At 51.5% G+C, this 14,423-nt stretch overlaps 1 protein-coding gene across 1 annotated transcript; it reads left to right on the top strand.

Moving 5' to 3' along the window:
- Positions 1 to 558: 558 nt before the first annotated feature.
- UPK3A (uroplakin 3A) lies at positions 559 to 8,057 on the top strand. Its single transcript, XM_084749819.1, has 6 exons — positions 559 to 642; positions 1,450 to 1,605; positions 2,740 to 3,019; positions 4,520 to 4,602; positions 6,190 to 6,322; positions 7,744 to 8,057. Exons 1-6 carry the CDS (start codon positions 591 to 593, stop codon positions 7,901 to 7,903), a joined length of 864 nt encoding a protein of 287 aa, XP_084605945.1. The 5' UTR covers positions 559 to 590; the 3' UTR covers positions 7,904 to 8,057.
- Positions 8,058 to 14,423: the final 6,366 nt, after the last annotated feature.

Raw genomic sequence — 14,423 nt, 5'->3', positions numbered from 1 at the left:
CCCACCCCCCACCCCGTCAGTTTTGCTGAGGGGACCCCAGGGTCTTACTTGGCCTAGGCAAGCATCTACCGCTGAGCTGCACTCCAGTCCACCGTCACTATTGTCCATCTCCTCTTAGGAAGAGGTTCCTGCCCCTTCTTGCTCTCCCTGGGCCTCTGTTTTACATGGTCTGTGAACAGAAAGAGTCATCATCCAGGACTTCATTTTGTCATGATTCCTAATTTTACCAGTATATGGCACGTAGCATGGGCTCATGCTTGTCAGAATTAGCATCTCTCCTTTACAGTGCAGACAGCGAGGCACCAAAGATTGGGCTGGCTCAGATGACACTGTGAAAACATCAGCTGGGCTTCAGCACCCAGTAGGAGCTTTGCAGAAGGCTCAGAGGACCTGCACTTTGGTTGCTAGTCCCTAGCACAGCACTGGTGGGAGGAGGCCAGGGCGGGGCTGTATACAAATATAGCACTGAGAGGTTTCCCATTGGTCTGCTCAAGAGGGGCGGGGCGTGCCCATTGCTGGAGGCAGGTGCAGGGGCTGCAGGGGAAGGCCAGGTGCTGGCTGGAGCTTGTCACAGAGGCTCACCTCGGGCAATGCTCCTGTTCTGGGCCCTACTGGCCCTCGGATGCCTGCAGTGTGGCTGGAGTAAGCGGGGGATGAGATCTCCGGGCCGTGTCCAGGGAGGACCAAGAGGAGCGGAGCCACAGAATGGCCCTGGGAACCTCATTTAGGGGCCCAGGAATAGGCACAGGCACTGGGGACACAGATGTTAGCAACTGTAGTCATAGAAAAAGGCAACAGTTTATGCGTTTTCTCCCATGGGAATCCCAGCGCCCACCCATGGGCTGGCTTCAACCTCATGAGGGCTGTTGCTAGAGAAAACCACACAGGGGATGCAGAGAGCAGACCCAGTTTGGTGGTGACCCCTGGACTGGGGGACACGGGGGGAGGGGGCAAGTTCCTGGAGTGGGAGGGATGGCCTATCCTGGGATTGGTTTGTTGATCCTTGTGCCTGAGGTAAGTATGGCGTGAGGGGGCACCTGCAAGGGTCGAAGCTGAGAGTAGACAACGAAATGTCCTGAGCTTCTTCTGGACCTCGCTGCCTTTCCCAAGGGACTGGACTCCGTGGGAGGTCGGTGGGGAGCCGCAAAGGGTCCTAGAAGAAGGAAAATGGATGAGGTTTGCATGTTAGGGTAGAGGGTACAAGTGAAGAGAGCGGAGTGGGTGGGGAAGGACCTGTGGGGCAGAGCCCTTATAGACACAACTAGAGGGCAGCAGCTGTCTGACTGGGACGGGGTAGGGATGTGTCTGGCCAGGACGACCAGCAAGATGGGCACAGGGCCACTGGTTATCGCTGAGGGATGTTCATGAGACCAAACCCAGTGCTCAGTTACTCTTGTGCCCAGGGATGCTTGCCCAGAGGTCAGCTCCTATCCTCGTTGCTTTCGCCAGCTGTGAATCTCCAGCCCCAACTGGCCAGTGTGACCTTTGCCACCAACAACCCCACCCTCACCACCGTGGCCTTGGAGAAGCCTCTGTGCATGTTCGATAGCTCAGAGCCACTCAGCGGCACTTACGAGGTTTACCTCTATGCCATGGTCGACTCAGGTAAGGGACTTGCTTCCCTCCAAAAGGGTCCTTGACAGTCCACGGGGAGGAGGGTGGAGGAAGGGAGTGGGCTGTCGCGTGCCTGTGAAGGTCTAGGACCCCCTTGTTCATCACTGCACATGCACACAACTGACACCGCTGTGCCTGCTGCCTCAGACCTGCCGTTGCCCTGGTGTCCAGGTTGGTAGGAGGTGACACCAGTTTCTGAGTATCTACCCAGCACCTGCTGCCTTGGCCACTTCATAGCCAATGTCTGCAAGCAGCATGCAGGCTGCTATGGTAGAACAGGGGATCAAGACAGGGGTGAGGGTTCCTCGCTGGGGCTCTCACAGCTACATTCTGATCTCACTGGCCTTTAAGCCCGGGATTGCTCCCTCTGGCGCAGCTCACAGCCATTTGACTGACTCAAGCTCCTGAGTTTGGGGAGGAGGTACCAAGTCACAGGCACCTACCATTTTCAGCATTCCATCCTGTCATGCAGGCCTCTACTGCAGCCTTATATATGCCCAATCTGTGGGCACCTTGGGGTATTTTCTACTGTTCTGTAGAAGTCCAGGTCAAGTGATTGGTCCAAGGTCACTCAGGTAGAAAAGAAGAAGCCCAGTATGGGTCCAGCCACATCCACTTTAGCATTATTACATCCCTTTCCATTTTGTAAGGCAAAGAATCCAGGGCTTTTTAAAAAAAAAAAAAAAAAAGAGCTGGGCCGTGGTGGCGCACGCCTTTAATCCCAGCACTTGGGAGGCAGAGGCAGGAGCATCTCTGTGAGTTCAAGGCCAGCCTGGTCTACAGAGAGAGTTCCACGACAGCTAGAGCTGTTACACAGAGAAGAAAAAAAAAAGAAAGAAAGAAAGAAAAAAAAAAGAATCCAGGGCTGCCATGTGGCAGAGGACTGTTGAGCTGGGGAGTAACAGGAACACTGCAAGGCAGAGTGAGTGAGAGGTGAGTCCAGCACCTCACAGGGAGGGTCTCCCGGGCCAGCTGCACTGTTACTGAGCTTGCACATGCCAGTCATCCTAGGGTCCAGCACCAACCTGGGCAGACTTGGGCTCAGGGGTGTTTGGTGGGTGACTGAGTGGAAGCCATTGAATTGGAGTGGCCAGGGTCTTGACTCTTCCCACACCATCTCTGCAGCGAGCTCCAGGAACGTGTCTGTGCAGGACAGCGATGGGACTCCACTGAGCACAACCTTCCGGCAAACCCAGGGTGGGAGGTCAGGCCCCTACAAAGCTGCGGCCTTTGACCTGACCCCTTGTGGTGACTTGCCCAGCCTGGATGCTGTTGGCGATGTGACCCAGGCCTCAGAGATCCTGAACGCATACCTAGTCAGGGTGGGCAACAACGGGACCTGCCTTTGGGACCCCAACTTCCAGGGCCTCTGCAACCCACCCCTGACGGCAGCCACTGAGTACAGGTGGGTGTAAGCGACTGTGGGAGGACAGACAGTCCGACAAAGTGGAGGAACCCGCACTACTCATAGCATTGGCTCAGGGACCAGTTATCAGGCAGGGTGGGCTTCCTGGGTTGCAGGTGGTACTCTGGAATCCATCCTCTCTTCCCTTCCCTCTTTCCTCCTTCCTCTCTCCTTCCCTCCCTGCCTTTCTCCCTCTCTACCCCCTCTTCTGTTTTGAGACAGGCTTTCATGTAGTCCAGGCTAGGCTTGAACTCCTGAGCTGCCTGGATCAAGGGTGTGTGTGTGTTGTTGTTACGACTTCACACATGCTGAGCGTGTGGCCTTCCACTGAGCCACAGTCCTAGCTCCCTAAGGGGGCTTTACTTTTAATGGTCACTAAACTACAGGCTGTAGATGAATTGGTCCTCAGACTATCCAGTCCATTGCCTCAACTGGGACTGCAGTGTATCGATCTTACTGGCTCTCTCGGTCTTCCCTTCTGTTGAGCAGCCCCTTGTTTGGGGATTCTTGCACTTAAAAGAGCCCTGAACCAAGGGAACTGGTGCTGGTGCTGGACGGTATCAGGCTGGCTTTCTTTTCTTTCTTTTTCTTTTTTATGAGACAGGGTTTCTCTGTGTCATAGGCCTGGCTATCCTGGACTTGCTTTGTAGACCAGGCTGGCCTCAAACTCACAGGGATATGCCTGCCTCTGCCTCCTGAGTGCTAGGATTAAAGGCGTGTGCCACCACACCCAGCCCCAGGCTGGTTTTCTTCTTCTCCTTCTCCTTCTTCTCCTTCTCTTTTTCCCCCTTCTCTTCTTCTTTTTGGTTTTTCGAGACAAGGTTTCTTTGTATAGCCTTGGCTGTCCTAGACTTGCTTTGTAGACCAGGCTGGCCTCGAACTCACTTTAATCCACCTGCCTCTGCCTCCCAAGTGCTGGGATTAAAGGCGTGTACCACAAGCCGGGCGTGGTGGCGCACGCCTTTAATCCCAGCACTCGGGAGGCAGGGGCAGGCGGATCGCTGTGAGTTCGAGGCCAGCCTGGTCTACAAAGTAAGTCCAGGACAGCCAAGGCTACACAGAGAGACCCTGTCTCCAAAAACCAAAAAAAAAAAAAAAAAAAAAAAAAAAAAAAAGGCGTGTACCACCATGCCCGGCTCAGGCTGGTTTTCTTTGTGACTCCAAGGACCAGAGCAGCCAGGAGGGTGTGTGGCTTAACACACCCAGCATGGGGGTTACAGGTACATAAAGTAAAGAGGGGGTGCTCCAGAGGGATGCTGAGAAACAACGGCAACTGTGAAGGCTTCCCAAAGCAGTCGCAGCCAAGCTGAAGAAGGGTCCAGGGGATGTGTGGTCAAGTCTAGCATCCTTCCGTTGTCCTGACCTCACCCAGTGGCTGTCTCCTGGAAGTCTTCCTGTGTGCTCCCCATGGTCCTCCTCCCTCCTGTTTCCTGTGGCTGGGGGATGGGATAGGATGGGCAAAGGTTAGATGAAAGTCACTCTTTCTCCATCTTCTTCCAGGTTCAAATACGTCCTGGTCAACGTGTCCACAGGCCTGGTACAGGACCAAACACTATGGTCGGATCCTATCCGTACTAACCGGCGTAAGTGGGTGCTTGGTGGTGGCGAGTCAGTTCTGGGCTACACCGTAAGGAATCCCACAAATGCGGGGCTGGGGATTGATCAAGAGGAGAGCTGGTTGTCCCTGGGAAAAGTCACCCAAGCACCTGGCCACTGTGCTGTTTAATACAATGCTAATTCAGATAGTTTAATCTGAACCATCTCTTCTCTCTTTCATGGGTGAGATGGAGCCAGAGTGGGTGTACCAAAGTTAAAGATAGCTGTTTGGATTCAGAGCCAAGTGGCCCTGTGTGGCCCAATAGCAAGCAACCATGGCCACACAGGAGGGTCCAAGACCAAGTGGAGGGACTTAGGAAGAGCTGTGTTTTTCCTTCTTCAAAGCCTATTGTAGCCCTGAGGCAGGTGGCAGGGGCTAAGAGGCTGCACAGAGCCTGTGGTCCAGGTGGCATATTGTGTGGCTCCACCATTGTTTTCAGTAGGGAGCGCAGGGTCACCTAGAACACAGGGGCCACAGAACATGCATCCGTGCTTTGCGGAAATGCACCAGGTAATCATGACTATGTGGGGTCCCAGCACAGACACTTTCTTCAGTCCCAGGAGGACCACCTGGGCCACATGGGGCAGGCAGGGGCTCCAGCACGCGTGACCTGGGCTCACACATTAATGAGAGACATGGAGGAATGTGAGGTGTCTTGGTAGGTGGGTGAGTGTGTGAATGTACGTGGCTGTGGATGTGACTCAATTATTATTGGTGAGTCTGAGTGTGTGGTGCATGCCTGTGGTTTCTGTGTAGTAGTGGGGCATGAGATGTGTGGCACACATCTATGAGTGTGTAACGAGTGTATGTTGTATGTGGGTATATGCAGCATATCTGTGTTGCTTGGTGGTCCCACACACGCCCCCTCCCTTGCCACACTTCCTGTGACATTCCTGTTTATTGTGAAGTCACTAAAACAGCCTTGAGATTCTTGGAGCTGAGTCCTGGCTCTGAGCCCGGCCTCTGTCCCTTACACGCTGGGCACCTACACCTCCTTGCCTGGCTAGCCTGGTGCAATCCCTCTAGGAGCCTTTGTGACAGCAGTAAGCCCAGTGTTCTTGAAGCCTGTCCTAAGGGTCGCCTCTGGAGACAGTGTGCATATAGGATCACCTAGACCTGGGGTACCAGAGTGGAGTGTGAACCCAGAGTCAGATCTCCAGGGATCTGTGTAGACAGTGCCACAAATCATTTTGCTCACTGTAGCACCTGTCCACTTTATTCCCAAGGGTGACAATAGCCAGAAAGACACACATCCTCTTTGAGCTCTTTGCTCAATTTTATTTTGTTTAGAATATGCATGCCACCCATGTCACCAGAAGTCTTGAGTGAGTATATAACTAACCCTTATGCAAAAAAAGAGGAAGAAACCAGAAATGTGTAGACTGAAAAAGGATGAGCAGCATTTGGGCCATTGGGCCAAAGCTTGGGAAGAGCAATTACTGCCCCCGGGTACCTAGGTCACCCTGGATTCCAAGCAGCCAGGGCAGGGGGGGTGGATATTGTGTCTGTCCCTGGGAGAAGACCCAGGGTGGGGCATTTTCTGGGGGAGTAAGTGGGCTGTGGTCCCCTGCAGCCATCCCCTACTCGGCCATCGACACTTGGCCCGGCCGTCGGAGCGGAGGCATGATCGTCATCACTTCCATTCTGGGTTCCCTGCCCTTCTTCCTGATTGTGGGCTTCGCTGGAGCCATCATCCTCAGCTTTGTGTGAGTCCTGCCAGCTGGGGAGGCTGGAGCCTGGGGACAGGGCGATACCTTCTCCAGGAAAGACTCAGCAGCCAGGTCCTCCGACAGGGCAGGGAGTGGAAGCAAGGGGCTGCCTGCCTTGTCACTGGTGAGGAGAGCAAGAAGAGTCCAGAGATTTGGATTTTAAGGTCAGGTCATTCAACTGGCAAGGGAAGGGCTCAGGGGAAGGAAAGACTCAGGCGCATCCCAATTTGTGGGCAGGAGGCCCATTTCAGATCTCAGCTCTTGGGCTGGGAGTGTAGCTCGGTGGTACAGACCAAGGAGACAAGCTTTAGCTGTGATGGAGTTGTGTGACCTCAGCAAGGTGTCCAGGTCCTCAGTTTCCCCATCTGGAAAAAGCAAGCAATAGTAGTATCCACAACAGACTGGTAAAGGTCACTAGGGATTTGCTCTGTGAAGCTCTTTAACCCACCCATTGTCTGTTAAGGAGGGGAAACTGAGGCCTGGTAGTTGGGGGAATATTTCAAGATCAAGGCCTGGGCCCAGAACCGGAGTCTCTGACTGCAGTAGTCTCGGAGGGTGGGGCAGAACGTGCATAGATGCTCTCTCTTCCCACCGGCCACTCAACAAGCCTGGAGTATGCCCTCTGGGGAATCCAGAAGCAAACAGGAGAGGGCTTGCAGCAGCAGCAGCAGCAGGCTGGCTTCCTGGAGGGAGGATTCAGCAAGGGCAAGCTCATTGCACAGGAGTAGATGCCAGCCCCATGCAGAATGTTGCTCAGCCCAGCTGTAGCTAGCTGAGGGAACTCAGAGGTGCTCTGGAGACTGGCAGGGGTCCTGAGTTGGGGAAGCAGGTGGGAAAGCTTGTCTTGGTAGGTGAAATTAACTGGGTACCTAGAAACTAGCCATCTTGGAATGAGCTGGAGGTAAGGGTGGTGAAATCCGGCTGTCCCCTAGCATTAAGGTAACAAAGCATCTAAAATGAATGGCAGCAGCCAGCAGGAATTGATGTCTGGCTGGCAGCTGGACCGGGCCTATGTGTTTCCCTCCTTTCCTATTTCATGCACATGCCTCTCTCTGTCTGTGATGCTCCTTCAGGTTCTGAGTTCGCTGTCCCCTCCTCCAGGAAGCCTTCCATCTAAACCTTGTCCACTCTGTGTGATCACTGTTGACTGTGATCTATCTTCCCTGATGATCAGGGCACTTTGAGGACCTGAAACAATGGCCTCCAATTCTCCAGTTCACAGATGTGAAACTATATAAGTTCAAGAAGAGTAACGCTTCCCTTATTCCCAAGGCCGGCCATACAACAAGGGCTTCAAAAAATACTGGCTTGTTGAGATTATGTCCTCGAAGGCAGTGTGATGTCTAAGTTAGGGCCCCAAGCAACTGGAGGAGTCCGGGTTTGCTCTGCTCCCCTAATCCTGGCTCTTTCTTGACCAGGGACATGGGCAGCTCTGATGGGGGAACAACACACGACTCGCAGATCACCCAGGAGGCTGGCCCCAAGACCCTGGGGGCCTCTGAGCCTTCCTACTCATCTGTGAACCGGGGCCCACCTCTAGACAGAGCCGAGGTGTTCTCCAGCAAGCTCCAAGACTGAAACAAAGCCAAGCCCCAGCCCCAGGCCAACGGCCTCCTCTTGGCCTGGCTCTGTGGTCCACAGTGATGGTGTTTATGCTTTGACTGGACCAGAAGGGAAACAATGCACGCTGGTCCAACTTCATGAAAAGGCTAAATAAAATCTTAAGTGACAATGTCTAGATTGAAAGCACAAGCACAGCTTGGACACTGGGCCTCAGGAGAGGGGGACACAGTTTTCAAAACCTTGGTGGTGAGAGCTGCCTGAGGACATGTGAGTTCCTCAGCCCTGAGCCCCTATGTCAGTCTCCCCATCTGTTATATGGGCTGCTGGATCTGGGTTGTTACAAGGCTAGCCTGACCTTGCTTTCTAAACGGCTTTCCCTGAAGGCATCTTCGTGGCTGTGTTCTGTGCCTTCCGGTGAATGTTCTCTGGTTTTGGCTTAGAATGAGTGGGTTTATTAAATAGACAGCAAGCCCAAGTAAAAGACTGAACAGCAGGTGGATCACTGTGAGTTTGAGGCCAGCCTGGCCTACAAAGCCTAGGACAGCCAAGGCTACACAGAGAAACCTTGTCTTGAAAAACCAACCAACTAAACAAACAAACAAACAAGACTGAACAGCAAGAGGTAGGTATGTAGGCACAATAGATGATAGATAGATAGATAGATAGATAGATAGATAGATAGATAGATAAGTAGGTAGACAGAAAATAAAACATCATCAAACCAGGCACTCAAAATACCCAGCAGATGCAGCGCATAATGGTGCATGCCTTTAATCCCAACACTCTGGGAAGCAGAGGCAGGCTGATTGGTGTGAGATCGAGGCCAGCCTGGTCTACAAAGTGAATACAGGGCATCCAGAGAAGCCCTGTCTTGAAAAATAAGACAAAACAAAAAAAAGTTTAAAATACCCAGCAAAAGGACTTGAGAGATGGCTCAGTGGTTAAGAGCACTGACTGCTCTTCCAGAAGACCTGGGTTCAGTTCCCAGCTCCCACATGGCAGCTCACAACTGTCTATAACTCCAAGATCTGACATCCACAAACATACATGCATGCAAAACACCAGTGCACATATAATAAAAGTAAATACTTTTTAAAAATATACCCAGTAGAAACTGACTATGGTTAAGTAGTTGCCCTTAAGCAGCAAGCCTGAGTGTCCCATGGAGAGCCCTGGGCAGAGTGGAGGACCCGATCAGGCGAGGCTTCCAAGCGAAAGAAGAAACAGCAAGACATACAGAGAGCGATGATGTCATCATATTGGGCCCTCACAACATCCAGCAGAAACGGACTGGGGAAGTTGAGGCAGTCAGCTAGTGTTCTCATCTTGCCCTTCTCTCCATGGCTGGGCTTCCGCCTTCCTTTTCCCACTTCAGACATCTTCATACCTTGGGATAAACCCCAGTCAGGATGGTTTATGTCCTAGCTGTTCCATTCATCCTGTCACAGGACGGCTCTGTAGACAACTGTGCTCTAGTCTGAAATGCGATGGGGATGAGAAGCCAGCATCCAGAGCCAGCCTCCTAGTGAGTTCAAATAGCACATGACAATTGAACATGGATAGTATAGGTCCCCAGGCCAGGAGGAAGACGAGGAGCCAGTGAACCGGACTGTCATAGAGCGAGCCCAAGAGGCTGCAGGACATACAGGAGGCAGGGAGGGTGGCAAGTCTGCCTGTGCTCATGCGTGCGTGTAAAGAAACTGTCCCTGCCCAGGGTCTGAGTTCAAAAAGACTCATTTCTCTTTTGAGAGCCACATACCAAGATGCTTCCCCTTTTGGGGTGTGCAAAAACGAGTCCCTGGGGTTGTTTACAGTAGAAAGTTACTTACAGCTGAAGGAAGGCAGCAGCACACATGCACACATACACACACACACACATATGCATGCACACACAAGCACACATGTGCACACACAGCCAAGCTAGTGGTCTCAGTGACTAGATATCTTCTCAGGGCACTACAGAACAATACATATCTGTGCCCCTCCCCCTCATGTGTTGAAGCCTTGACTCTCAGTGGGTGATATAAGATGGGACTTTGGAGAGTGACTTGTGTTGAAGGTGGGGGTCAAGGTCCTATAAAAAAAAATCCCAGAGCTGGTGTGGTGGCACAGGCTTGTAATCCCAGCACTCAGGAGGGAGAGGCAGGAAGATCAGGAGCCTAAGATTGTCTTAGGCAATGTAGCATGTTTGAGGACAGCCTGGACCACACGGGAGACCTGTTGAGAAAGAGGGTTCTAAGGCCGGGGAGGGAAGATGTAAGGGCCAGCCCTGACAGCTCCTGCCATGAAAGGATCTAAGGACCGAACCTCACAGGGTGTGGGCACCCTGATCTCAACTTCCCAAACCATAAGAAGTAGGGTTCGGTCACTCTTTAGACACCTCGTGTGTGACAGCTTATCACAGCAGTCCTGCATAGGTGATGGTCCGCTGATGAGTGTGGACCATCAGGTGTGGACCAAGAATGAGTGTGTGGAGGGCAGGAAGGCATCAGATTCGTTTCTATGCCTCCCTGTGCCCCCACTCCCCCCAACTCCACAGTGCAAGGGCGGGAAGTAGTCTGCCAACAGCCGTCCATGGTTCATTGGACACCTGCTATCTGTAAGAATGAGGCAGAGATAACACTTTGTGACTGTTTGGCACCCTCAAGGTCAGCAAGAAGGTGTGGCCTAATGCCTGAGAGACTTGAGAAAAATGAGGTCAGTGTGCCAGAGGCCTTGAGGCCTTCTGCTGTGTGGCAGCGGCTTTTTTTTTTTTTTAAAGATTTATTTATTTATTATATAGCATCTTGCTTACATTTGTGCCTGCATGCCAGAAGAGGGCACCAGATCTCATTATAGATGGTTGTGAGCCACCATGTGGTTGCTGGGAATTGAACTCAGGACCTTTGGAAGAGCAGCCACTGCTCTTAACCTCTGAACCATCTCGCCAGCCCGGGCAGTGGCTTTTATTCTGAGAGTGATAGCAGACCATGGAACAGCTTCAGGAGGAAAATACGCTTGACGAAGCCCACGTGGCTGCCCTGTGGAGGATGGTGTAGCATTGAGTTTTCTGTTGCAATGACCCAACACCCGAGGAAGACAACTGAAGAGAGGAAAGTTTTAGTTTGGCTAGGGTTTCAGAAGTCTTAGCCCATGGTTACCTGGCTTCAATGTGAAGAGCCAGAATGTCATGGCAGAGAGGACATGGTGGAATATGTGACCTCATGGTGACAAAGAACTGTTGGGTAAGAGACAGAGAGACAGGGGAGGGGGAAAGACAGTGATACTAGGGACAAGGTGTGGTCCCAAAGAACACTCCCCAAAGATCTACTCGTTTTAGCTACATCTCACTTCCAGCATTGAGTCTGAGTAGCCCACCACATTATGGACACACCCATGGATCACTGCACCCATCAGGTCAGGGCCTTCTGAGCCAATCATTTCCCAAAGCGCTGCCTCTGTTCGAGCCTCAAGAGTTAACAATAAGACTTTGGGGGTACATTTCCAGATTTGAACTATAGTAGTTTTGGGACAGGGAGACCCCTGAGGCAAGTGTAGACTCTGCATTAACCCAGGCAGGAGGCATGAACAGCCTCTGTATGGACTGGTGGCAGATGGGAGCCAGGTGGAAGTGTAATTCTGACTGAGGCTGAAGAACGTGCTGATGGTCTGGCTAAGAGGTGGCCAGGAAAGGGGTGGAAGTCATGGGCTCAGGGCCAGCCCTGTGTAGCCAAGGCTACACAGAGAAACCCTGTCTCAAAACAAACAAAAAGCCAAAACAATCAAATAAATAAATAAATAAATAAATGGTGCAGCCCAGGTTGGCCTCGAACTCACAGAGACCCACCTGCCTCTACCTCCTGAGTACTGGTGGAGGGGCTGTACATGTGGCTCTGCAGTGGCTGGCTTCTCTAGCATAGGAAACTGTGGTGACAGCCTCTCACAGGGCGGGTTTTGATGAGGTCTCAGGCTGTGGAACTCTGTTGCCACGCCCAGCAGCTTGCTTCACAGCAGGTGTTAGCCACCTGCCCCCCAGGATTGCAGAGGTGCAAGGAGCTGACAACACTCCTCATCTTTCTCTTGCCGACTTCAACTGAACTTCCTTCTGCGCACCCTTGCCACCCGATGGAATCATTTACCATGTCTTGACAATCAAACAGGCACAGCAAAACGTGCTAAAGGCTTTCTGATGCTCAGAGCAAAGATGGAACTGGCTGATCCTGCTCAGGTCAGGGCTGGAGACACAATGAAGGTGACCCTGATATCATCTGTGCAGACATGCATGAGGGGTGAGTGGGGATGCCGGAGAAAATATTGGAAAGCCCAGCTCTAACCCCAAGTCCACTGCAGGCCCTGCTGTTCTCAACCTGTGGGTGGAGACTCCTTTGGGGTGGAATAACTCTTTCACGGGGGCTGCATATCAGATAACTTGCACGTCAAATGTTTACATTACAATTCATAAGAATAGCAAAATTACAGTTATGAAATAGTAACGAAAATAATTTCTTGGTCGGAGGTCACCACAACATGAGGAGAGGTTGCAGCATTAGGAGGGCTAAGAAACACTGTTGTAAGCCATCACGGTCCTTCTCTCTACCACCTCTGAAAACGGAAGAACCTATGTCCATAGGTCTGTTTTAAGGAAAGAAGTCGCGGCCGGGCGTGGTGGAGCACGCCTTTAATCCCAGCACTTAGGAGGCAGAGGCAGGCAAATCTCTGAGTTCAAGGCCAGCCTGGTCTACAAAGTGAGTCTAGGACAGCCAAGGCTACACAGAGAAACCCTGTCTCGAAAAATCAAAAAAAAAAAAAAAAAAAAAGAAAAAAAAAAAAAAAAGAAAAGGAAAGAGGTCGCCATGTGCTAACAGTAGCATAAAAAGAGCTAAGTTTGGATTTGGGGCTTGGCAGACTTGTAAGCAGTTCTCTACAAGTCTTGACTGTTGGAGTAGAGTGGACCCACTGGTGGCGAGAAGTGGAATTCTGGCATGTGGTTCCTAGGCCCTGTGGGCTCAGGGGCTTGCTTACCGTAGCGTGCATGTGGACGTCAGAGGTCAGCTTGTGGGAGTGTTTCTCTTCTTCCAGCATGTGGATCCTAGTTACCCTCCCGCCTGGTAGCAAGTGCTTTTATACACTGGGACAACTCACTGGTCCATGGGAGTCACTTCTTTCTTTCTTTTTCAAGACAGGGTGCCCGAGGAGGTAAGAAGGCGCCACTGAATCTCCCGAAACTCGAGTTCCGGGATGGCTTGAGCTGCATGGGGGTGGCTGGGAACAGAACTCGGGCCCTCTGCCACATCAGGACGTCCTCTTAGTCCACTGAGACATCCCTCTAGCCGTAAAAATAAATACCGTTAGGTTCACAGGAATTTGGAAGAAATATACAAGGATGTCACACTTGTACCTACCTCCCACCATGCTAGTGTCTTGTGACGTTGCGCCATAATTATATCGAAGAATGAAATTCATGCTGGTCCTAGGCAGAGGGGTAACTCAGATGCTACCAACTTTACCAACACTTTGGTGTGTGTGTGTGTGTGTGTGTGTGTGTGTAGTAGTGCCATGCACTCCCATCCCATCTAAATTTGTATGTCCCTTACCAAGCCTCCAGCATTGGTTAGGGCTTTTTGTTTTGTTTTGTTTTGTTTTTGGGGTTTTTTTTTTTTGAGACAGGGTTTCTCTGCGTAGCCCTGACTATCCTAGACTTGCTTTGTAGACTAGGCTGGCCTCGAACTCACAGTGATCCACCTGCCTCTGCCTCTGCCTCCCGAGTGCTGGGATTAAAGGCGTGCGCCACCACGCCCCGTGGTTAGGTTTTTGTTGTTGTTGTTACTGTTCCCAAATCACCTGACACAAACAACTTAAAGCTGGGAAGGTGTGTTTTGCGTCACAGATCTAGAGCTTGCGGTCCACTGTCTCTGGCTCTGTTGGTTCTGGGCATGTGGTGAGGTAAAATATGACAGGAAGAGGAGCATGAGTAAGAGGATGTGGAGGGTGTTCATCTCATGGTGGACAGGAAGTAGGGAAGGAGTCGGGAAAAGATATAGCCCAAATGGACATGTCCCAATGACCTACTACCTCCATGGACCCGCCCCCTTATGAATCCAGCAAAGGAGTCAATCCATGCTAAAGCCCTCACCATCTAATATTTTCTGGAAACACCTTCAGAGACACGCTTACAGGTGTGCTTTAACTCTGCTAGATATTTCTTGGTCACGTTTATTTCTCACTCCACCTAAGTTGTCAAACAATTCACCATCACAGGTGATAGCTCAGTGGTTATGAGCACTGGCTGCTCTTCCGGAGGACCCAGATTAGAATCCTAAAACACACATGGTGACTCACAACTATCTGAAACTGTAGCTCCAGGGGGTCCCATGCTCTCTTCTGGCCTCTGCAGGTACCAGGCATGTACATGGTACACATATATACATTCAAGGGAAATACTCATACACATGATTTAAAATATGTCAATCTGAAAAGTCTGAGTTACATCAGTGGAATCACAAAGTGTATACTCCCTCCACACAGCACAATTTCCCATGCCCCGCTCCATCACTGC

Source organism: Acomys minous, assembly GCF_964271855.1.
Source record: "Acomys minous genome assembly, chromosome: 12".
NCBI lineage: Eukaryota > Metazoa > Chordata > Mammalia > Rodentia > Muridae > Acomys > Acomys minous.
This window is presented reverse-complemented; position numbering and strand designations above follow the sequence as displayed.

Bases quoted from the DNA above. Each gene is read 5' to 3' on its own strand.
- UPK3A (XM_084749819.1), top strand. From the start codon at position 591: ATGCTCCTGTTCTGGGCCCTACTGGCCCTCGGATGCCTGCAGTGTGGC. The intron at 643-1,449 runs GTAAGCGGGGGA...TGCTTTCGCCAG, and splicing joins ATGCCTGCAGTGTGGCTGGA to CTGTGAATCTCCAGCCCCAA. The intron at 3,020-4,519 runs GTGGGTGTAAGC...ATCTTCTTCCAG, and splicing joins ACGGCAGCCACTGAGTACAG to GTTCAAATACGTCCTGGTCA.